The following is a 26,342-nucleotide window of genomic DNA, read 5'->3' on the forward strand; positions in this document are numbered from 1 at the left end:
AGAAGTTGCTCCCCTTCATGTCCAAAGTCAATCCGTTAATCATTAATTTTGCAGGATATACAACACCAGGTGGGCCATGTTATTGTTGATAATAAGTTCGCTGGAACGGAGAAAAAAAAAACACAGGTTCTTTCTTTAAATCTTACAATCTCTCAGTGCTATTTGGAGTACCCTCACAATCGCCTCCACAAAACTATCAAAGAAAACCCAAGACTTGATGCCTTTCAATTTTTTTGTGCCAAAGTTCCAACTGAACGAGTTAAAACAGGTTATGTTTTCAGCTGAATTGTCCGTGCGTACTAAAACGTTTCCTGGATGCGCAAAACTGCACACATTTTCTGGTGAGCACCTGCTCAGCGAGGTACAGAGTGTGTAGGTGTGTTAGAAGCGGGAAAGCATAAGACATGTGGGGCCATGTGCGTACAGAAGACGTAGTGGGAAACGCTGCTGTAGGGAAAGAATGTGTGCGCCTCTAAATCTCTTCGGTCATCTTAATCCTGAAGTGATCCAAGGAACACTCGTCTTTTAGGATTAGATATCATCGTGTGGACGGGTAATTAAACTCTTCAGTGTTCTCTCTCTTTCTGTTAAAATATGCGCTTTTAAGATTTGTCAACACAGCGCGTGGGCACGATAAAAAGGTCCAGACAAGTCGATTTATGTAATCTGTTAAAACACGTCCAGGAAGTCACCCCTGACTCATTTAGACGCCTAATCATTTTGACTGCAGCGTTCCAGCTGCCATAATCTGTCGGGTTTTTTTCAAACGTTCACTATGGCAACCATCTTGGCACCTAAGTAAAGAAAGACACAAGGGTTTCGTATAGTAAAAATGGCACTTACCGACTGAAATTGCGATGAAACATTTAGAACTTTAGAAGTTTGTGTCTTTTTAAAATTAGACCCAGAATTACCACTTTATAACTTAATAAAAATAAAATAGTTTAATTAAAATGAGTTAATTAAAACATTTTTAAAAAAATGACGCAAGCAATTTGCAGTGATTGCAACTTCTTTATTTCTTTCTCTTTTTTGCAAATAACACTAAAAATGTTTACAAAAAGCACTGTAGAAACATTTGTGCAGTGTAAATTACCAAAACTGAAACAAAAAATGGCAAAATTACTGGGAAATGATTTTGCACCAAATATGACATAAGGATTGTCACTCTCAGCAGCAGAAAACAAAACAAACAAATAAACAAACAAACAAACAAAACAGGAGTGGGTGTCAGAGCCATCTCAGAGGAACACTTAGTGTTTAAGACCATCCTCTGAGACATTAGAAAATTTGCATGGTGAAAAGAAAAAACATGGAAATGCATGGAGACAAAAGACAGCAGGCGAAAAGAAAAAGGAATATCTACACTGCTTAAATACATTGTTAGATGACAAAAAAAAAGCTAAATCATGTAAACAAGGATGGTATGGCACTAGTCACTCATCCCTGCAAGGAGGGCGTCATTCATCCTGACAGAAATGGTTGATTGCATTTTTAAACTTCCCTTGTACCCAGAATTGGCACGAAAAAAAAACAGCAATCTCCCATAAACACTACAAAGAATACTCAGCCTTCCAACAGTCATTCCAACCGGACAGACCAAAAAAAACAAAACAAAAAACAAAACAAAAACAAACAGTGCATCGGTTCCTTGAGATACTTGTATTAAAGAGATTTGATTTTACGACCATCCTCTTTCTCACTTCACTAAACAAGCACAAGCGACTCTTTCAAGAAGCCACGAACTGACAGTCATACTCACACTGCTTGTGAACAGAGAGCGCCGACGTACGATTACTGTCCTGTTCAATTTAAGGGGCAAAGAAAAAAAAAAAAATCAAACAAATAAATTAACAGCACGTGCCCAGTGACCCCCTCTGACTATTACAAAATAATAATTTTACTTAAGACAAAAAAAAAAACAACAAAATCATGAAATGAACAGGACCAGAAAATAAACAAAGCTTTGAAAATTGATATTATACAGGTCATTATACATATGGATACATAAATATTGTTTGTTGGATTACAAAACAGGTTATTTATAAAAAAACTTCCTCTTTTTTTTTTATTTTACACAATGTCATATTGCTGTGTCAATACATAATACTGAGTTTTTTTCCCTCCCAATAGCACATCATGACAGCGGTTTAAATTGTCAGATGTGTGTGTTACACACTCAATGCATTTACAAACTCACGCAATATACTCATGAAATAGAATACATATCGAATTGATCACTTTTTGCCTTTGCCCTTGTACATATACTTGGATCTTGACACTGCTACAGTAAATGGGGAAAATGAGGCTTGAAAAAGGGGGCAGTGCCAACACAACCTCAATGAAGAGTAAACATGACGGGATAACTGAAAAACGGGGATTATCTTTGGTCAAGCGTACAGGGGCGTGAACAAACATAACAAAACAAAACAAATCGACTGGGCTCCAAAGTGTCTATGATGAAAGGGAGTCAGACAATACAGAAATGGCTCAGATTTTGTGGATTTAATAAATTCAAGTCACTGTAAGTGGCACATACCCCAACAGTGGGGCTGATGTGGTCCAGCAAAGTCGGCAGGTGGCCTTGCGTTGTTTTTCGAGCTTTGCGAAAGGCTACAGGTGGCAAATTGGTTTTACATGTGCTGATCAAAAAAAACAAAAACCAAAAACAAAAAAAAAAAAAAAAAACCCCCACACACGTACAAAGGAGAGACACAAAGCAAGAAATGTCATTGGTCTGTAAAGCCGACAACTTAACACGTTTGAATGAACCTCCCTTCCATTCACACCTTGTTTCTTAACAACAGCATAGAACGTTGTGCAAAAATCTAACTAAACCGTAAAGACACGCAATAGGAAGTGATCTAGATTACCGCGATACTCCACACAATCTGAGGAGGTCATTTCGCAGAGGGAATGAAATCCAACACAACAGGTAACAGAGCTGTTGAGCTAAATGTAACACTTGGATGAAAATGTCTGGCTTTTCTGAAGTTACTGTGAAATATGCAGGAGCTTTTGGCATTATCAGGAGACTTAAGTTTCATAAATAAATTTGATGTATGGTCCCTAGCAAACTGAGCTATAATCGTTTATTGATTACAAAAATACATATTCTTGGGTTATGGCATTTTGTTAGCAGCAATTAAAGGTAAAATACCAATATACGGATACAGGTCATGAAAAGCAAGTTATAAAAATGTCCAAAGGATCCCGCCTCGCCCCCCCCCCCCCCCCAAAAACAACAAAAACCACATCCCACGGTGGGGCACCTGAAAAAACGCAAACTTAATATGGGGGCAGGGGGAGAGGTGGGTAAACCTGTGAAATGCACTGACAGACCCACTAAATTAACACAACACACAAAAACGTCGGGTACTTTCTGTCGTTGTTTCAAAAAGTGCAAAGATCACATTTTTCAAGTAGACTTTTAGTCTGATCACTTTTCACAGGCAACAGCAAAAGGCTTTGAAATGGACGAGGACGAGTGACAGGATAACTGGTAGCCGGAGAGGGTGGCGGGACATGGGGTATTTTTAAAGACTAATTTGTGCCTTGCCTCACGGAATTACATTTGAATGAAAGGTACAACAACGATGAAATGTGTGCAAACTCCAGAGATAACCTCTGACCTCTTCGCCTTGATCTGCTTAGCCCTAATCAGGAAGAAACAAATCACTACGATGCCACAAAAGGATAGATTATGCCGGTGTGGATATTGTGCTTTCTTCCAGTTGTGGACCGGACTGATGTCATGACGTCGTCGTAAACAACAAATGTTCCCACAACTGTGATGCGCGAGCTTTTCACTCTACTGGCTGCGATTGGTCAGAGGTAGTCTTACGATTCCCCCCCCCCCCCCCCCAAAAAAAGAAAAGTCCAGATAACTGATCACACATTAACAGCCTTTACAACTGCATCGTTTTGCATCGAAAAAAAAAAAAAATCCGTGTTTTGAGAATCTGTAAGGCAGAAAGACAATTCTTTCAAGTCTCTTTTGTGAGTTTAGTAAGTATTTTGGGGTTTTTTTCCATGTTGAAAAGAAAGTAAAAAGCTATTGTGATTTCTAGAACAACTCGATACTCATTTAGAAGAGGAGACTGGTCTAATGAAATATGGCCACAAAGGTCCCAAAAAAAAAAAAAAACCAACCATAAGAAATATTATTTAAAAAAAAAAGAAAAAAAAGGCGATTAGGTGGTATGGTGCGGGAATGTGAAGTCACTAGTGTCCGATTCAGGCCCTCGCACTGCATTGGCGCGTGGTCCGCCAAAAGCGGCTTCATAGCAGTGCTACCGGCATGCATACGAGCACAGGCATACATGCGCAGACCCACAACCTTATCCATGGACTAATACACGGGTACACATCCACACATATTTCTGTACACACACACACACACACACTCACATACATACACACACACACACTCACATACATACATACATACATACATACATACATACATATATATAGAAATGAGATTAGTTTTAAGTTCTCTTTTTTGTACACAAGGCAAAAAAATGAAAGAAAGAAAAAAATTGCCCCAAATTACTGAAAAGGATATGACATATAAAGAGCTTTGTTAGTCTCAGTCGGTCTAAACAGAATTTGAGGACAGTAGTGTGGAGATGAACTTCATTCAACACTGTAAGAGCTATAGCTTTCCCTGAAGTCTAGCGAGGAGTGTTTTTTGTTTTGTTGTTGTTTTTTAACGGGACACTTGGTCGGTGGTACCACAGCCTCCACGGTGACCTGAATCCCTCTGGAGCTCATCGAACCCCTGGGCTTAGTGAGTTCAAAGTTCATCACAGATGAGTGAGACCGCAAATGAGTATATATTCCTTTCCCTCCAAAAAATTCCTTTTTCCCATTCCATGTGACAAGTGTCTCTGTAAACTCAGGCAGATGTACATCTGTACTGTACTGGATGTTTAGCGTGTGTTACGTTTTGAAGGGAAAAAAACAAATGCTCCATTTATACATACGTATGGCAACCAAAGGGAGCTCAAGCTCAAAAACTGAGAATGAAAATTCAGCAGGACAGAGACAGAGGAAACCATAATGGTCTCTGTAATACCAGTGGCACCTTGACAGATGTTCTTGTGGTGGTTTCAAGAAGGGCTAGCCCAACCGAGAAAAAAAAAAAAACAAAAAACCCCCCCAGAAACAAACAAACAAACTAGATCACACCGTGTCAAAAGACAGAGTGTGGGTAGGGGGAGGGGAAGCACCACAGGTGGGCTTAACGCTGTGTGTGTGTGTGTGTGTGTGATTCCAGTGTAGCCAACTTCTCACCCTTCCCTCCCCCCCTCATCAACACTTCTGTGCCTCCACTGGAGACATGGCGATGTAAGAGCCGTTTCTCATTGGCTGGTTCGCGTGGTTCTCTGGAGAGTCTTCGGCCTTGTCGCTGACTTGAGTGTAGGCCGTGTCGTCTTTCGTCGTCTGTTGGGGGTGGGGGATGGGGGGGGGGGGGTGAAAAACATGAGGCTGCGGAACTGATAACAGCTAAAATGTCAGAACCCATTTTTTAAATTAGAGAATCTAAAAACAGCTGAAGTTTTTCATCAAATGAAAGTACATACTACTAGCAAGTTGAGATAAGAAGATCCCGCGTTCTGAGCAAATGACTTATTACTAATTAGAAATATTACTAGTGTAATTTTGCATCAATTTGCCTTTTCAAAATATTAAACATGCGGGACTAATGAAATGGTGGTTCGTGTACTCAAACCATGTTGTCATTAAAAAAATCAAAAGTCTTAACTTAAGATGTTAAGCAGTATAGCGTAAAAATGAAACTTTCACAACAAATTGTATTGGGAAACAGCAAATGTTGATAAGAACAAGCAAATCAACCAAGCGATAAAAAAAGAGGGAGAAATTAAGACTTACAGTAAAAGAATGAAAAGCCTCTGAGAAATCAATACGTTTTTCATTCTAAATGGAAACAAATTAAAAAAAAAAAAAAAAGAGGGAGGGAAACATGTTACTGCAAATCAAAAAATAGCAGTGGGTCTTCATGCACCGGGTCTCACAGCTTAGCTTAACATTACATTATACTCATCTGGGCTGAATTTTTTTTTTTTTTTTTACAAACATGCCTCTGTCATACACCTAGACCTTGTCTTAAATCCCAGTAATTAGCCTAATGGGAATTATATTGTTTTGCAAACATAATTTAATTCAAACTCTATAAATATACAGGAAAAAAAACACATTAAGGTTAATAGCTACCATCAAACACCTCTACATTTTTAGAAGCTAAAGTTAGAAACTGGATATTTCTTCTTACAGTTTATTATTATGCAGTGCTAAGCTATCACACAACCTAAAAACTGACTGAACTAAAACAAAGTAATTTCATTCTAAATAAGAACAAAGACACTTAAAGAAAAAAAAAAAATTGTTAAATAATTTTATGCATCTCACGTTCCATGCATAGCTACTACATGCAGGTGGTATGAAATGGTTAAAGTCACAGCATTGATGAGGTGAAAAGATGCTTCAACCACACACTGCTTTTACTCAACTACTGCTTATAAACAATACATGTAGACCTTGATTTTCTCCTCAGACAAATATCCATAGAACACATATGCATTCATCTGCTAAAAAAATACTTATTGCGGAGAATAAAATGTTCAACAAACACTTCATCAAATCATAAATGCATGTTTTGGCCTGTATCATTTGACAGAGCATGACAATGCTACTTACCCTCCTTTGACGAGACCTCAGTATGAGGCACAAGAAGACCACAAGCAAAATGACCCCCAAACCAAGAATAATGACAGGGAAGTTGGACACCAGGGTAACAATCAGGAGGAGACCTCTCATTTGGGCTGCAGAGTCGTCGTCAATGGTGGCCGTCTACAAAGAACAAAGTCAAGGTCAACACGTAGGAAAGGTATGGAGCAGAACTGGCGTACACGCGATCCAAGGTCAAAAGCCGACGTCAGAGGTCAAAAAGAAAGTCTCACCTCGTTCACATACATAATGGGGAAGATGGTCTCGTTGAGGAATTTGGTTTTGCTGGAAAGTAAGAGGTAAGGAAAATTAGATGTGAACATGTTTTAAAGATGTGTGTGATACTGTGTTTGAAATGAACTTTAAGCAGAAGCTGTTTGTGAGGTTACTTACGGGAAACCAGGGACTCTCTTCATGATGACGTTAATCTGGGCACGCTTGCAGGCACGGATAGGAACTCCCGTGGTCTAAAAGAATAATCCATTTTTCAGTGTTAAAAAGCTTCCTGCAAAACATTCACACATCATTCAATGATTTTAACTAATGTGCAGGACAGACCCATGGCTTGTACTTATCCCATTTCTAAAGTGCTGATGTGGGATCAGTTTGTCCTTCATGACCCTTAGATATACAATTACATGGACTTGGTAGCTGATCCTAGATCAGGACTCTGACCCTGGGATGTCTGGCTCACAAATGTGTTCTGAAATAGTGTTTTACTAGATCAAAAACTTCTGCGGATCCAGTAAAACTGATTCAGCTAAAGTGAGATGATCCTAACCGACTCAGTATTAACTGTATACATCTCAATACCGCAGTACAATCCAGACTGACACTGCCAACACAGCAAAACCCCAAAGCAAATCTTTGGTCCCGAGTTAAGGAAACAAAACCATGACATCACATCACCACTATGAGACACAACACATTCACTATCTGATATCCCTCCCACTTCTCACTCACGGCTATAAGTCAGAAGACATGACTCATGCACTTCCCTTATTGTCCTTTTACCTCCAAAACAATGGCATTATGCGAAATAATGGCATTACCCAAGAGTTTGTGGTTTGCCCAAAAAAAATGACAAGTAATTTCCACAATTACTCTGACCTAGAGATCAGTCAGTCAGAGGATTACACAATGCTGGTCATAATGCTATAACCCCAAAGATATGTTTATATCGTTTAAAAAAAAAAAAAAAAGAAGAAGAAAAGAAAGAAAGAGAAAACAAAAACCATTGAAACAACCAAAAATAAAGAAAAAAAACAAACCCGCTATGCAAGGTTAGGAAAGAATGTCCTTCTGTTTAAAGAAAGCAACAACATTGGATGTCTTGTCATGATGCTCAACAGAAAACGTTTTTGACCGAGCCGAGTCGATTTTCTCATCGCTCCTTACCGGGTTCAAGTCAAGATACGTCTCGTGCTCTTCTTTATTAGGGCTGAGCCCGTCTATGGCGTTTATGTACTTCTCATCAGCTTGGTAGAAGTGAGGGAAGGAGACAACAACAGGTGCACCTGTTTAAAAAAAAAATCAAATAAATAAAGACATCTTTTTAAAAAGTGTAGGGTATGAGAAAGTGGAAGCTGAACTGTTGTCTTTTATGGGATTAGCATATAAACGAATGCCAATTCAGAAGCTGTTCACATTGCTTCTAAATATAAATTGAGATTGGAATGGAATTATCTAGAACGTTTACAACTGAAAGATAAAGGAGTAATGGGCAAAGTACTGACTAAGGCGACAAAAACAAAGAGATAACAGAATTTATCTGTATCACAACCTCCGCATACAGACACGATAAAACCTCCCACTTGTGAACAGTTTAGACTCATTCAGACCGGTTTCTGAAGTCAATACACCTCTTCAGATTCCATGTCCTCAGTTACTTTAGACTAACATTTTGTTATTGATCGTTTTGAAAAAACAAAACACCAATTCATTTTATTCAGAGTTCACTAGCTAGAGGGCTTTTCAAGGCTTGATGTCTGGGACCATTAGATGTGGTCCAATATCGGTAGGAACGAGACCCATTGGACCGTAACAGGATTTGGCCTGGTTGGTTAATGTTCTCAATGTACCAGCCCCCAAAGCTGAGTCTGTCAAATTTAGGAGTCTTGTCATGAGAGCGTCCACCCAAGCAGCTTAACGTCAGCGGATCAAAGTAGCGCATTTGCAACATTTCGTTCCTCCTTTTCTAAACAGAAGCTTGCGACGCACTTTCGCAATGCCACGAGACGAGATACGTTCAAAATCACGAGAAACGTAAGGCAAACTATGTCACGGTATCGAATGTTGAACCATCAACGGGTAAGTTCACAGGTTGTAAAAACAATAAATTAGCACCATAGAAATTTACAGAGGAAACGATAAGCAGAGGTCATAAGACAGCAATCTGCTATTGAACGGTTTAGCGAGGGTCAAACCATTAGACTGGAGCCGTGAAGCAGAGTTACTCATTAAACAGGAATGGAGTGAACTCTGATTTCTCTCCTACAGTTCAGGACTAAAACAAACAAAGTTAGGTGTGTTGGAGATGATCCTGCATACAGGGGAGGATGGGTTAGCACATAATGTTCTCCCAATGTAATGATAACATAACTTGAAATAACTATATCGATGTAACTGATATACGGTGTTAAGAGACATCTGTGTATGACTGACTTCAGAGGAGCAAATTTGGCTTTTAGGTGCTGCCCCTTTTTTGAAACGCCAAGTTAAATTCTGAAATTCCTGTCGGTTGCCTTTCAATTAATCCATAACTTGATCACGCCCATTTGCTTCCTGTTACTCAGATTCCCGTAAGGTTGTAAGCACTTTCTTACTCATGCTATAATTCTAATGAAACGTCTTGAAGAGACAAACAGTTTTTCCAAAGCTCTTCAAACCCGGTCCTGGAGAACCAGTATTCCCTCCCCCAGAATCGCCTCATATTTAAAGGCTCATTTTACCCCAAAAGATGGGTGCATTCATCTCCAGAACCAGATTTGAGGACCTTTGCTGTTGTGTGCAAAGAGGAACCAATGGAGAACATGGTGAGTCTCTTACCTTCCCTACACACGCTGACCTTGAGTACCCCTTTCCCCAGGCAGTCACCAGCGGGCACACAGAAACCAGCATTGGCAGGGTTCTCCTCTGGGCTTGCCAGGACGTCCTCTGGCGGGGCGAAGCGAAAGGCCGGGATGCCTTTGACCTCTGTATCCTCTACGTAAGCAAGATGGATAGACCTGGGGTCCAAGGCCGAGACAGGCACGTTTTACACGGGAGTCGTTTGAATGAGCCAGTCAAACTTAGAAACCTAATGACTAATAACACACTTGAAATTTCACAGGGCAGAAAACAAACTTGCGTACATACCTGCAGAGATCAGCAGCAAAAATGTAGAGCAGCTCGTCCCTTGACAGGAACGTGTGAAACACGCTGCCGTCTGTCCCGTTAATCATGTTACTCTGATTGGATGACCACCATGTCATTTGTCTGTGACCAAGAAAATAATTCATAGAAAATGAATGAATTATTAAACACTAATCCTAGCCAGTTAACCCTCTGAATTTAATGTGATTCATATAATGGGAACGTCAACATTGTTACAGAGTTCTAACCTTAGCCTGCCATACATGCAAGTTTCTCACAAACAACATTTTACTTTTTTTGCATAATGCCAGTAGTTCACATGTATTTGAGGATGGTTTAGAACTTTCCAGGCCATTTGAGGGTTTTTGGGGGCATTACGGTTGTTGTCTCATAACCAACAGAGGTCATTCCTTGGACTTTACACTTTTCTCACTGACATTGGGCTGCGCCCCAATGTAAGCATGCAGAATGTTCTAACCCCTACGTCACAAGGTTAAGGCCAAAAAAAGTGGGTTTTACGTAAATTAGTGTCTCACTTTATTCCATTCCAGGTGTCGATTTTTCCATAATCCATGTAGTTTTGTTCACCCGTATGGAAGACAAATTCACCTTCGTGGGTTCCATTTTTCTGCAACGAGAGAAAGTTCATATTAAGCTTTATTCACACAGTGGGAAATTCCCAGAGATCCTCTCAATGATTGAGAGTTAAAGATATGGCTACTGCAAACGGATTATTTGGCTGTTTCATGACCAAAAAAAATCTACTATGATCCCTGAAGATTATGTGGGGGAACTTTTTTTTTTTTTTTTTTTAAATCAGTTTGCCTCAATAAAAGCGCCCATGCCAAGGTAAACTGTTTACTGAATGTCTAAATAGCTAACTAGTGCAAATGGACCTAAAATATGTTCTCATTCTCAAACAACGTTCATAACGTATGTACCAATTCCTACTTAATCCCAAGAAAGGGAGTTCTGAAAATGAACGATCCCACAGAAGCCTGTTAAATCTAGAACAAGTCTGGATGTGTACGAATGTTGCTAGTTTAGCCCTCGTGTACAGTTAATCACAGAGACAACACGACAGATATGAAGTCAATAACCTTGTATCTGTTGCCAAACAAGTGATAGCAAAAGATAACCTCTAGCGGAAGAAAAAAACGAAAAGCTCAGGTGTGGCCCACAACGTGATGAAATTTCTCTGAGAAAACGCTGGTCAAAGGTCTGTTTGTCTCCTGCTCATTTGTCAATCAACCACGCTGAGGACGGCCATTCAGTTATTTGAAACGCATTTGATTGAAAAAGCTTTTCAAAAAAACAAAACCGCTGTGAATAGTGAGCTTTTGATGCGGTTCACATTAAAGACAGAACTACTTTCTGGGCTCTGGTGCCATTTGTGAGTACACTCAATGCCCGACTTACCATCACAATAGTGTCCCTACAACCAGAGCCAGCCGAGTTCAGCTGAGGTGAATCTCTCTCCATATTCTAGAAGCAACCCCCCCCCCCCGCCCCCCCACTTGACAAACTATATTTGTTCATGTCTTTGGTTCAAATCAAACTGTACACCATCCTGTCCTAAGTTCTAGTACTTAATAAAGAACCAGTGGCTTAACGTGAAATAATGAAATATGACAAACACACTATGCAATACCACTTTGGCATTATGGCACTTTGGTATCTGTGGCAGCTGTGGCCAGTCAATAGCTGATTGCTAATCTAGGTGGGAGTGCTTACATTGTACATTAGGCCGAAGTTCTCGTCCACCTCTGGACGCATGGCGTGGATCTTAGACAGCAGAGGGTCTTTGAAACCCCAGAGGATCTCGTTGACCGTACGCGTCATGAAGAGGTCAATACCCAGAGTCCCCATCCACAGAGACACGGCCGTACGCAGGAAGAAGGAGTACGAGTGCATTTCGTTCATCACCGCCTTAAGAGAGAGAAAGACATTCTTCACTTCAGAGAGCTCAAGTCTTTTAGTTTCCACAGGCATCTCTTAGCTACGGAGAAGCTCTCACCTTTCTTTTATCTACCCTTTTCTTACACAGAAAATAATCATACCCGCTCAAAAAAAAAAAAAAAGGTACTCCAACACTACTTGATCCCTAACCTAAGCTTTCAGAACTTACAAAAACAATTAAGTATCAACTCTGAATTCCAACGCTCAAGTCAGGCGGTTACAGACAAGAGGAGCTTCGCACAGGTTCTCTGCTTGAGGGAAAAACTCTGCAAGTACATGAATTAACATGAAGTCTTTCATACACGTGTACGTGTGTCTGGATCAGCGGACATATAGTCAGACATGTGATGATAAACAAGTAAACCCTAATACCCTACACACAAATACCTATGGTGCTTCTGGAACCCATGAAGGAACTAAAAATACACAACGTGCATCAATAACAGACACACTGTTCACATGGAGAAAAGTAAAAAACACACTCACAACGACAGGGATGTTGACAGTCGTCAGCAGGTCGACTTCCGGATTTCCCACAGACATCTCGGGGAGAAAAACAAAGCTCTTGGGATTTGTGGCGAAGATTTTGGTCCCGTTCTCCCGGAAAGTGACGTTCTCCCTTGGTCTGTATTCCCTGATCATAGAAAATATTCCAGTTCTTAAGTAAACAGAAGATTCTCTGCATAAATAGTTGACAGACAGGAGAGCATATGCGTTTCTACACTGGAATGAAGAGTCCAAAAGCTACGCAAAGTTCACATAACTGAAGATTACTAACAGCTAAATTTCAACTGTTACGCTTGGCAAGACCAAAAACATGGTGTGACACTCAAATTCCTCAGGCATGTGTTCTACAGCATCTCTTGGTCACCTGTTTTCAGTTAGACCAAAAAACCTTGTGTATGTAAGGGGATACCGTGAAAACATTATTTTACAACGCATTACAAGCTGACCTCTTTTATATGAAAAATGCAAATTATTCTAGTTTAACATGTTTTCTTTTTTTTTTTTTTTTTTTTTTTTTTTTTTCCATTTCACTCACTCTTGCTCTTTTACTTCCTTAACTGTCTGCGTAACTTCCTGAGTTTTGAAATATGAAGGCATGACAACGGATCATAACATTAAAAGTGTGTTGGTCTCTAAACCAGGTGACATATGTACTGTGTTAATGCAGCCTAACACTCGTGGCTAAAGCATATTCTACCCATATCTTTTGCATCTCATTGGCTTACTGTTACCAACATACCTGTATGTGTATGGACCAATCTGGGTGACGGCAGGTTTCGCTTTTCCAGCCACGAACTCATCAGCGTTGGTGACGTTGAAGAAAAAATACTGCATATAGACAGGTGGGGGTGGATCTATCCAACCTTGCAATACTCGACTGTTTGGCGCTAGCGTGACCTCCTGGGAATCAAAGAAGGGTCAAAACATTAAGAGTGAAAAAACCCAGACACTGTTTACCCATATAGTTTCTTGAAGGAGCTCTCTGTATTTCTTGAGTGAAACACTGTGTTACAAACACCCTAAAGCAACCTTTGTGAGGAACAGCAGTAGTATTTTTTTTTTTTTTTTTTTTTACTTTTTTGGGAGGGGGTTCAGGACAAGGCTGCTGACTTAGATAACATATTTGGTGTGTGTGTGTTTGCTGTACCAAAACTGTTTGTTAAAAATAAACCACACACACACACACACACACACGAGAAGAAAAAAAAAAGATGGCTTAGATAAGGGAAAAGTCAAGGTCAGAGGCCAAGGCCTTCAGATACCAAGGCTGATTCGGGAAACAGGGAAAAACACGACGTCAAAACAGTTACTCTCAGCATCGTCACTCTCAGCACTCTGACCGTCATGTCCATCACAGTTGTCTGGGTGTCAAACAGAGAGAGAGAGAGGGAGACTAGTTTGCTCTACCCTCACACCCAAACATTCTAAGGTGAGCACTTACTTCCCTTAATCCTATCTGCTGAGAACTGAATGGCAAAATTTACCCTCAGTAAAAGTTCACACAGGACTAAAGAAGGCATAGTGTGAATTCAACTAAATACAATTCCCTGAGAAATTCTTAGTCATTTTTTTTCTGTTTAAACTGCCACAGGCGTGGAGTTGCCGACAGGCGAAACGCGACAGATCTCATGGTGTCCTGACAAGATTGAAGATGAGATGTGCATCATGTGACGTCGCCTTAGGACATGTCCATACAGAAGCTGCTTTAAAAGATATAAAATCAAATAGAAACGCCACGTACACCCTCAAGTGCCCTTAGCCTACCTCTTCTGTATAGATATCATGTACCATTTAAAAAAAAAAAAAAGGGGGGGGGGGGTGTCCTAAAATGTGCTGATGATATAGGCACAGGGGTAACATCAGGGTTTGTGTTTTTTGGACACTGTCTTTAGCTGCCTACCAAATTGATCTGTGAAAAAGCATTAAGCTCCTGTCATGAGACAGTCTCATTCCCAGAAACAGAATACAAAGGGGAAAGTGTCTTAAGTTAAAAAGTGACTTTAAAAAAAAAAAATAAAACAGCCCAACAGTATTGTTTTAGATACTAGCCCAGAAACACAAAGTAATGCCTTTGTTCAATTAAACAAAACATTTCTTAAAAACGGAACCTTAACTCATGTGAGAAATTTCTCACTTGTGTGTTTTGAGTGCTCTTGCTTTCATGCATGGTTACTGATTACTTTCTCTATACCATGAGTAAAATAAGGGAAAAGTGAGAAAAAAGAAAAAGTTTAGCTTTCATCAAAAAGCTCACCTCTTTAAGGTGAAAACTTGATGTTCTGCCAAATGTATACAGTACTAGATTACAATACACGAGGCAAATAGCACCACTAATACTTCGACATCTCCTTTAAGGTTTTGTCCAAACAGGACTAGTAATTGTAGGTTTTAGGTGAATGAGTGATTCTGGGTGAGGGCTGCTTCCATTTTGACTATCCATTTCCCAGGGAATCACATTTCTGTAAATCACCGTCAAAGGAATTATGGAAAAGGTTTATCAAAAATATGAGCTGTCAATCCAAAGGTAGAATATTTTTTTTTAATGTGACCAATTTAAATGGGAACCCTTTTAATTTACCACCTATAGTATTGTTGTGAACTATTCCTTTCCATGGAGGTCAGTGTTGGAAATGTAGGGGAATACAGAAATAAAATAACAGCTGCTCCATTACACAAATTCACTGTTCATTCACACAAGGCAAATGAACCTGAAGAGGTTTTCCCAAGAACTCTGAGCTAACACAGGACTCAAACCAAACTTAAAAATGATTAATATGACTAGGATTCCATGTTCCTCCGCAACTAATGCAATGTTCTTTACAAATACTGATGTAAAGCTTTAAGTGAAATTATTTGGTTGCACATGCAGTTGGTTTTCGCAGAGCTATCATAAACCAGTAAATAAGTCAATGACCAGTAAGTCAAAGACCAGTAAGTCACAGATCACCATGGCCGTCGCCGTCTCTCTCAGTGAACGAAATGATTCATCAAAAAGAAAGAGAAAAAAAAAAGAAAAGGAAAAAGGGCCAAAAACTGTTAGTGCAACATTTGAATAATTTCTAAAGTAAATCCCTGCTCTCTTAAACCTTGGGGGGAAAAAACACACAAAAAGAACCCACACACACGCACAGAAACAAGGTCATCAAACGGCCTTCATTTGTCATACGCTATCAGCAACGCAAATGTCACAACCTTGATCTCAAATATAAGGGCAGGACTGCAATAACAATAACTTATTTTGTTTGAATACGATCTTTCCAAACTCCAAATATGGCGATAAGGATGTACATCATCATACAAACATTATCACATCTGAACTAGATCAGACATGTCAAAAATAAAAGCAAAAGCAGACTTTCCGGGTACGGAGAACTGCAGTCAATTGACTAATGTTTGAAAAGGAGGTTGAATGGATCTAAACAAGATATTGTTTGACTGCAGCAGATTCAAAACGGCAGCTGTCAACACAGAATTAGACTTCATGTCACCTAATATTACGTGAACTGTCTGACTACATTGAAAACTGTGCTTAAAACAAAGGAATGCTTCTCCTGTTTGATTAACAAAACATACACACATTTTGGACCGCACAAGAAGACTAACGGTAAAGATTCTAAAAGGTAACCTAAGTCGAAATTTCACCCTTTCAAAAATACTTCCTTCAAGCCACGAGATGATCGGTAACTTCCACACCCTGTAAGAGAGGCATGCAAGTCCTCAGGGCTTAAAATAAAAAGTAGTTCTCGCTGTTATGCCGGTTTAGGCTGCTAGGGTTTGAATGATCCGTTAGTGACTGGTTCGTCTTGAAGCTAGAGGACAACATCGGAAAGAAATGTGTGCTTGGTACCATAATTAGTCACATCAATTTGCGGTGACCATGCATAGTCGGAGACTTCAGCTGGTCTACAGATCGTTAAACAGGTATCAAATGTTAACCTTTGCCCATAATTTTATTCAAACTTCTCATCCTTCCTGGCAAGTGAACGACCTATCTTCACGAGTTCAAGACCCATCTCGTAGACCTTTTCGGGGTCACTATAAATAGCGGAAACCACCCGTAGTTTTACCCTACAATGTTAGGGGATTTCAAGAATCCTAAGTATTTTCGAAGGGAGTACTCCTTTTGCATTTAAAACCCTTCCCCCCACACTAACACACACCTCCCCCAACATTTCATTCTGAAGGAGTGTTACCTTAAGAAAGGCGGACATATAGCCTATATTGTGTTAAAGATAATTAAGAGTAACGGCTTTTTGGCCATGTAACTGCAAAAATACAGACCGAATTTCAAGAAATGGAAAGCTACCGGGCGCTGTTACCGTGGGTGAACGTTAGACTGAGAACGCTGAGCGCGTTGCTAGACAGAATGCCATGTATGAATGAGTAAAGTTTATGCGTTAGCCTAGTGTTAAATAGGATTAAACACTACTACTCATGTCGTACACTTTCACGTGGTGTATCATCCACCGCACTGGTTAAACGCCATCTGGTAAAATTTCAGCTTGAGAGACACCGACCGCCGTTCAAATCTCGAGGTAGCTTACGTAGTATTCGATAGCACATCAAGTTAATCGGACTGTCTTACGCGGTGCTTAGTTTGTCAGAGAGACGTTACGTTAATAGGATTCTGCTTTTAGATCAACTTTATCTTAACTGTGCGACAGGAAAAAAACAGCCGGGCATGACGCTCTTAAACTGAATGCCTAACGATGGAAGGTAGCGTTTTCTGGGTGTAGAACATTCACTCCGTTGGCTCTGTAGATAAAAATAACGTTTGAGAATTTGAGATGAAACTGATACATATCGTTATAAATCACATTTATATTAATCTTACCTTTTTTATCCGGCTCTGAATCATGGTTTGGAAGACTTGAGCCACCAGAAGGACGATCCCCGGAATTAGAAGAAGAGCGCATACAATCCCGGTCGCGTATATTGCCCAAGATCTTCTTGTCATGTTGGCGATAGGCTAGTAGATTAGATTATTACCAAAGTTGAGATAAAACTACAATACTGGCGTAGAACAGTTAAGCTAATACCTCCTATTCCCACTCGCTGCTTCCGTTCAGAAGTAACGGTAGGCTACTTTGTTTCCACTTCGACACACTACGATAAACTGGAATCGTCCTCCTCTTGATATGTACTCGCCGTTTTCACTAATCAAGTTTAACACTGAACCTCGTGCTGCTTTATCACTGGAAAATAATCATACTTTTCCTCGGGCTTAAAGGGAGTGACTGCAGCGGCAGCGCATCAGTTGGCAATGCGGTGTAACGGAGGAGGACCTCGACTCCCTCCCAATCATCAGATTCAAATGAACTCAATCATGCGAGAGCTTACGTTTTTGTGTTTGGGGCGGTGGGTGTGTTAAAGTCTCGCTTGATGCTGAGGTCACCAAAAAAAAAAAAAGAAAACCCGTAGAATGGAATGTCTTAGGAAATAAATATTACTTTTCTCTATGCAAGATATACCACATTTTCATCTACGTCTCTCACTCTACTGTAATAAAGATAATTTGTGATATTTCACAAAATGGTAAACTAGTTATTTCACAACAGATTGCTAATCATGTTAATTTTTTATTGTGATGAAGTCACTCAAATTTAGCCAAAATGAGTGGCAGATGTGCCTATGCGGAAATGGGCGTTGTACTGTTTAGTTCACGGACAAGACAGAATTATTGGTAATATCGTAAGTCAGGACCCTGCCAAAAATAATAATAATCAACTCAGTTCACAAGTTAGTGGAAACACAAGGACACAATAGGACACTATGGCTAGGGACATAGACCGTTACATCTTGTGTTCCGCTATCTTCTTTCATAACTCCTTAAAAAAAATAACCATTGAATGAACATGAATAATGCGCTACTCAGAAGGCAAACGACGATTTTCGTAAACCCTTTGTCCACCCAACTAGCAATTCTATTGGTTATTGTTCCCGGACCACCATCCTAAGACCACCCCTAATGGCATATGATTGGTCGAAGCAAGTTGAGTCCGATACAGAATTTGATCGACTGATTTCGGGGCGGGGCTCCTTTAAAGGGGGAATGGTATCCTGTAACACGTTGTGCATCGCATGTCTACGGTAGTTTGACAGCTGAACATTGTGAGAAGTCTGCTTGTAGGAAAGCCGGTGTTAGTTTTTCTTACTTGTTTGTTCGCTAAAGCTTAATGAGCTCTCTGTCACTGTGGGCGAATGCGGATGGTCCATGACAAATTAGGTTTCTCCCTTTTTCTAGTTATCTATCTAAGTGTATGGTTAAAAGCTAAAAGTTCAACACCCCAGATAAAGCGCTGTTTTAGAATGCATTCATGCGGTTGAAATTATATCGAAACAGAGCGGTTGCATGCATATATTGAGGAGTGATAACAGGCCTCTACAGAAGTGGTTTCCATTTTTGCATGTTGTTCTACTTTACTCTGCAGGGGTATTTTCCTGTACTTCAACAGAAGGCCACGTATTAAAGATTTTTTTTCTTTGAAATATTGCAAGAAGTACTGTTTAGCAACACATTTTTGTGCAAAAGATATGCAGCTATTTAAATTAAATACTAAACATACGACAGGAGGTTATTTTTAACCTCGCACGGATTGTCTTTGTAAATGTAAGTAGCCTAGCTTAACAGCTGAGCCACATAATAAAGGCTAAATAAATTTGAACAGCTAAAGAGAATTATGTTGTGATAATTGTTGCTGTGGCGGTTTCTTTCACCAAATATTGATAAGTCAAACTTAAATGTTCTTGTAGATCTCATATTTTTTTCTGCCTATGTTTCTGTTTCCAACTATTATTATTTACCTCCATAGCCCAGGCTCCCAGTTTCTCAGGCATGTTTAAAGTAAGTATGGTGCTGTTTAAAACAAGGACATTTAGTGGCATACTACTTGGCTGGTTGAAAATCACACCCCCCCCCCCTTTTTGTATGCAAAATATCTAGTACTATAATGTCAACACTATTTACTGTCAACAGATTGCAAGTCATCAGGAAGGGCAGCTGAAAGTCAGGTGCGAGTATGTTGATAACTTGGCCAAGTTGAGAACTTGTAATGACTAATAAATATTGATTATTAAATGTTTGACTTCTAATCCACAGGCCAGCTGCCCACAAAAAAAATCGATTTCAACAACTCTTTAAAACACCTGTGAGAAGCTTATACATTAACATCTACAAACACTGCCTGAAAAACATTCAGATAAGTCCTTCACTTTGGTTAAACAAACACATAAGCCTTCTCACTTCCTTTCTCGTATCTTGTCATTGTTTGTTTGTTATGGTTTCCAATGATCAGACATTTTTAACCAGTTGATGGGTTTATTATTTCAGAAAGGAAAATTTAAAAAAAAAAAAAAAATCTGCCTCACATGTTTTTGACAGTAGATAAAGCAGAATCAACACATCCAGGATGGCACGCAAGTTTTACCATCCTCACCTCACCGGTTGTGATGAAGTGTCTCACTTAAGTTTTAACCACTTTTAATCTATAACACTTTGAGAGCTTTCATTTCTGAAGCGCTGTGAGTCAAATGCGAGTGTGTGTAACTAAATATGATGCAGGACAAGGATCTCGAAGGGGTACCAAGATGCAACGGGGGGAAAAAACATCTGTTCAAACAAGGGAACTGAAAACAATCCAGCAAATGACCCCTGTCACTTTACTGTAGAAAGAAACACTTAAATAATACCACAGCTTCATCTCTGGCGTGCAGAGGTTGTATTGTCATTACAACAAAAAGGTAAAAAAAAAGCACTCGCGTTTTTCTGGTATACTAACAATGAACAAACCACATATGATAGATTAGTATTGGAAACATGCAATATGTGAATTGTGAACGGATGAACAACAGAAAAAAAAAAACTATTCAGAGGAGGGCATGTTTTATGGTTTCTCCTTTCAAAGCACAAACATGGGATGACTGAAAGAGCATACGACAGCTGTTAGTGGCACAATGCCAGCTGATATTAAAGGGCTGGTAGATCCTGCTTCTAAATCCTGGTATATGAAGGAAACAAAACATCGCCTGAAACTGCGATGTGCCTTTTTGATGATGGATTTTTAATATGTCCGGGTGCATGAGGAGGAGCGTGTTGTGCTTATTCTTTGAGTTTCCAATAATACTAAAACTATTTCTGCATACGGTCTGAAGGCTGCGTATCAAGACAGTACCGCACCTGAAAATGAAGAAAAACGGTTTGACACCACAAGAATCTAAAGTCTGTCATCTAATCAATCCTTTTCGCCAAGTTCTCAGAAACTCAGCACATTGAAGGAGATCAAGGGCTTTAGGGAGTGAAAATTCTTCTGAAAACTTTTGTCTGGCCCTAAACCAAATATAGCCTTAACTTTAATTGTTCATGTCATACCACACCTAAGTTTCAACCTTAAACATACCTGCCTTCAGGGTAGATCTCCTCCTAGCCTAAGCTTTCATTCAGTTTAACATCAGTGTGCCCAGGGAGAGGTTTCTGATGCTAAATTCTTATAAAGGTACCAGTGTTAAACTGGTGTAAATACTCTTTTCCTTGCAACAGCAATACTTCTATTTAAAAAAAAGGAGAGAGAAAGAATGCTCTGTCAAGTATCATGCTATTTTGTAAATATTTCCATTTAGAGGGTGTGGCGTTTAAGATCACCAGGCAAAAGGATTGACCAATCAGACTCAGATCCTTACTTGGCTCCATCCTTGTTTACAGAACAGACATGTTCGCTTCTCAGGAGGTTGTACGTCACTTTCTCATTGTCAAAGGAACTACTGTTTTGCAGGAACCATTAAACCTTAATTTTGAGCTTCCTTTGGCTGGAATTTCATGGCACACTCCTATCATGTTCTGTCCACTCTTCCTTTTTTTGCCCTCCTGAGTTTGTTATCTTACAATACACGAAGGTCAAAAATGAATACATCCTCTTCCTGAGAGGGATACCCAAATATTCTTGTCATCTTTTGCTTTTTCGCAAACACTGCTGCATTGCCAAGCAGTTGATATGTTTAAAAGCAAATGGGGTCTCTCCATAAACTTGGAGAGATCTCCTTTGGTTCCTTGTGATATATCTTAAAGTATGAGAGTGAATGCAGTTTCAGGATAGGCCCCATCTTCTTACCAAGGATAAGAAAACTGCATGATACCATTATTTAAGATTCCATTCTGTCCTAGTGAACCTATTGTCTTGTCCAGGAGCGAGTGACGCTGTTAAAATTCCATTCTCCAGAGGGTTCCATGTGTGGCCTCTATATAAACAATGCAATCGGAAATCTCTAAATTAGTCCAAATTCATAATTTTGAATGAACAATTCAACTTAATTAGGCATTGTTCTATAATCTATCGCATAAAACATAAATGAGAAGGTGTTTTTTTTTCTGAGTATATTCAAATGTTAGAGGGTTGTCACAAAATAATGCGATGAAAACAAATCTTGATCTCAATTTTTTTTCAGCGCAAGAGAGAGAGCAAACCTTGATGCTCTCTAAATGAATGTAGTGTGTGAATAATGCATCCATTCAAATGTTACAGAACAAGGAAACTTTTCTTTGGTGGGTAAGTAAGTTTGAATAAGTTCCGCTGATCCGTACGTGTATCTTTTTTTTTTCCCTCACAGATCGCTCATTGTTTTCTGGCAACATTTCTGTCCTGACCGAGAGACTGGGCCTAGAGTTCTTGGTCTACAGCTATGACTTAAGGCACTACAGTGCACCATTTTACCCTGACCGTCACTGAGTCATGCGTTTCCAACTAGGCCACAGTCACCACAATCTTTGCACAATTGCTTATTTCTACAGATACTGTTTTCTTGCATGTCTGTAACAAAGCCAACAATATTTAACATTCGATATATTTATCATAACAGGATTTGATAACTAGGCCATATTTTCAAACCTATTGTGAGAACGTACTGTCTAAAAGGTAAACTACACAAAGGGAAATCCATTGTATGGGTGAATTGTTTACTTTGCAGTAGGTGGAGGAGTCGTCTGTATGCACATGCTTTAAATATATAGGTTGGGGCCGTGAGCTATTAATACCAGCCTGAGGTTGTCATGGTAGTCCAACCAATGTGACTTACGAGGATGAGCGTAACCCCAAGACCGGAGGTCAGCTGAAACCTGTGGAATGTTTTTGGGGCCATAACTAGGGTGGGGTCCATGTGTCTTCTCTTCACATTCCACTAGCTGTAGGAAAGAATGCAGACCATGGTATTGCTGTGTCTGAGTGAATATATGGAGCGTATGTTATACACCTTGAGCGTACACTGTCGAAGAGTCCGGTGTGTTTGTAAAGTAGGTGTCATGCCAATGATATATGTTATCTAAATCTATCATTTGCTTTGCAAATGAGCACCAACCAAAGTGAGTCCAAGAATCATGCATGGCTGAACCCTCCCAAAGCCGGAAGACAATGAGTTCTTCGACAAACTGTCAAAACTCCAACAGAAATTTAACCGAAAAACATGAGTGACTGGTTATACTTTACCCAGCTCTACAGTTCAGTGACGTCTTTTTCAGTCCGCCCTAATTCAGAAATACCTGGTATTCTTTCGTGATTATCGTAACTTTTTTATTTGCCAAACATACATTTGCCTGTGCCTTCTGGGTTAATACTCCTCCATCTTGGCTCAACAGGCTAAAGAAAGCATAAATCATTTTCCAAATGAGATTTCTAACAGGAAGGAATGTAGAGGAACACAACCTAGTACAGAATGTAAGCTACGATGTCTTTCTGGATCTTGGCTTTGGGAGTGAGGGTTAAAGATTGATACCCAGGGGTAATCGTGGGAGTGCTGGTCTGTGAGTCGAGCCAGACCTTTTCACGGGGACGTGATGGATGTAGCCGTGAGAAGTGAGGCACAAAAGGGAGGGAACAACCTCCTGAAATTGTATTTATGGAAGTTCACTCCAAGTTCTCCCGGGAGACACCATGGCACGAAAAGGAAGAACTTTTGCCGGTGGACAGAGAATCTTCCTGAGACACGATGTACATTAGGAAAAACTGAGACCGGTTTGAAAGAATTAAAAAGCAAATGTACGAGGAGGTTTGTTTAAAAGCTGTAAAGATGAATCACAATTCTTTAGGAATATGCCGTGGTGATTCTTTGCAGCTGTGTTGTGATTTATTGGTTCAAAACTCCAGGAATTTTGGTTAGACAAATTAAACCTATCCATATCTTTGTTTGACAAACTAAAGCCATGCCCTCACTGTACTTCATGATTCCAGACATGTCTTATCACATTACACTTTTGTGTGAAACACTGGACTGGGCAAGTCTTTTTTTTCAGTTTTTATGATTGCTCAAGCATGATTTTGAAAACAGGGGTCATTTTGTCAAAACACTACACACAATTCACACAACCACACTCACAAGTAGCAGAACACATCAGATCTTTTGTAAAATGAAACAATTCATTCAAAACTATACAATAATTGATAAAAACTCAATTTTGTCACCGTATGGCACACACATGGTTCATATGATCCGATTCTGTTTGAACCAGTTACACTCTGCTGTGCTCAATCTAAAACACTTTTAACATTTCTACTTTTCTTATGATACAGTCTGGGAGTAAATGATACAGTCTGGGAGTACAAATCATGAATATATTGACCGAACGCAACACACGAGACCAGGACTGCACACTAATGAAAATATTTATTTCTCTCCACATTGAAAATCAGTCAATACATCCATGCTTTTCCAAAGGTTGCATTTTGCACTGAAAATCAGAACAGAACATTCTAAATAGAATGTAGTACATACCCTAAACACAGCAGAAAACATTTGTGATGCCAAAAAAGAAAGCATGAATTAAAAAAAAAAATCCCTGAGCATCATCTCTCATCTGGCCACAGCACTTCATCCACGTCACAGGCTATGTACTCTCTCGCAAGACAGCGAGGGAAGAGCCTTCTTGAGTGACACATCCATCCTTGCATGGACCCTGCATCAATTTGGTCGCAGGCCTCCTCCATGGCTTGAATGAGGGGTATCCTGACGTAGGGCAGGGGGTCGTAAACCCTCCACCGCCATGCTGAAAAAAGCTCCTCGATGGGGTTAAGGAAGGGAGAGTATGGTGGGAGGTATTGGAGTGAAAATTGTGGCTGTTTTGGACCAGAGCAGATCGGTGGAAAGATATGGTGTCCCAGATGACAATGTATCTCATCTGCTCTGTATCCGTTTGGTCTTCTGCTTTGACAACGTTTTGAAGTCTGTCCAAAAGTGTGAGTATGTGGACTGTGTTGTAAGCATCCAAGTTGGCATGGCGTTGAAGGACTCCATTCTGCGTGTTTGCAGTGCACGTTGTGATGTTACTACCTCGTTGGCCTGGGGCATACAGATAGCTCTGTGGCCAATGCTCCATTTTTGCCGAAACACCAGGTAAACTCACCCGTTTCCTTTTTAAAGTGCTTATGCCTGATTAGTGAGCTTACAGTAAAGCACCCAAGAGTCTGTACGCCTGACGGCCATGTTTGATCGGTTGGTTCATAAGTGTGGTATTTTGAGAGGCAGTGCCTTGACATGGCAAAGAAGGGACAAATTATGAACTGGTCACATTCACTGTTCCCAAGCAGCCCATTTCTCCCTCCTTTTTGAACCAAGACCTATGATTGGTAGGGACAAAGGGGTGGAAAGCAGCTCTTATTTTGCAAAAAATTACTGAACAGACCATCCAAAATGCTACTGTGCATGTGGAAATATGTTAGATAGGTTTGTTGTGGGACTGTGAGACTGAATTGGAGTTGAGCTGTATTAATTCGAACCTGTTTTCCTCGGTCATTACAGGAACTGACATGGTGCCAGACAAAAAGAACAGATCTTCACCGTGTTATTGTTTTAAGTCAATTAAAGACTGTCAATGGTTTGAAGGCGAGGAAATGGTGACCCTAAGTTCACGGTCAGAGCAACTGGACCTTTGAGAGGTGCTCCTGTTATTTCCTATAAACAAATACAAGCATTCAAGTTCAGTGTCTAGTCCAAATGTTTCCCTCAATTGTGCCTTCAGTGAAAGATAAAATATCTCTGGGAAAATTTCATTTCATTCTCTGAAGCTGCTTCTACCCTGTTGTTTCCTGAAAATTTCCTAAAACTTTAATAAGACAAAACCTGGAACGTCGGTCAGGCAACCAAAATAGAACACATGCAATCTACTGGAAAATTCCAATCCATGAACACAATTTGAACTCCATATATTTTCAAGATCACTGGTAAACTTTTTTTGTCAAATGTTTCAGCAGAGTTCTCACTTAGCACGAATAAAAGCAGCTACAAACTTCTACAATGCTGAATGCTGAATACAAAACGATGCTGACAGCATAGGTGATGTAATGCACTGAGTACACTCTTAATGACATCTGCTGGTTGCTATGCAACTTAGGTTCCCCTTCTTTTTGGTGGGGGTGGGGGCAGGGGGGGGGGGGGGGGGGGGGCGGTTAGGGTCGTTTTCCTTATACTATTGTCCGCACCCCAGCACAGCCCTGCACACGTGTTGAGGAGGGTGAGTACTATCGCATGTGTATTCTAATACACAAAATGTCAGCAACCACGCCCTATCACCTGTCAGTTTACAAGCATGTCAGTGGTAATGACTGCATGGGGGGGGGCACACCATTTTCCTAGACCAGCATCTCCGCCGGCAGCCCATTGACACTAAAAGTTGCTGAAGAGCCATGGGAGAGAGAGCACCCTGTATGGCTGACCCTCCCTGGTCATGGCCAATTATGGTCTTTGCAATGGAGCAGCCAACCAGTAGTTACACTGTGATTTGAATTCGCAAC

The 26,342-nt window shown here is 40.1% G+C and overlaps 1 protein-coding gene across 1 annotated transcript; it reads right to left on the reverse strand.

The window, feature by feature from the left end:
• Positions 1-994: 994 nt before the first annotated feature.
• Positions 995-17,890, reverse strand: scarb2a (scavenger receptor class B, member 2a). Its single transcript, XM_030791167.1, has 13 exons — positions 17,408-17,890; positions 13,313-13,473; positions 12,553-12,700; positions 11,842-12,036; positions 10,644-10,735; positions 10,111-10,230; positions 9,802-9,980; positions 8,152-8,270; positions 7,147-7,220; positions 6,987-7,038; positions 6,724-6,876; positions 5,899-5,943; positions 995-5,448 (listed from the first exon to the last, which is right to left on the reverse strand). The coding sequence occupies exons 1-13, from the start codon at positions 17,528-17,530 to the stop codon at positions 5,317-5,319; spliced, it is 1,593 nt and encodes a 530-aa protein (XP_030647027.1). The 5' UTR covers positions 17,531-17,890; the 3' UTR covers positions 995-5,316.
• Positions 17,891-26,342: the final 8,452 nt, after the last annotated feature.

The sequence above is a fragment of the Chanos chanos genome, chromosome 14 (genome assembly GCF_902362185.1).
Source record: "Chanos chanos chromosome 14, fChaCha1.1, whole genome shotgun sequence".
NCBI lineage: Eukaryota > Metazoa > Chordata > Actinopteri > Gonorynchiformes > Chanidae > Chanos > Chanos chanos.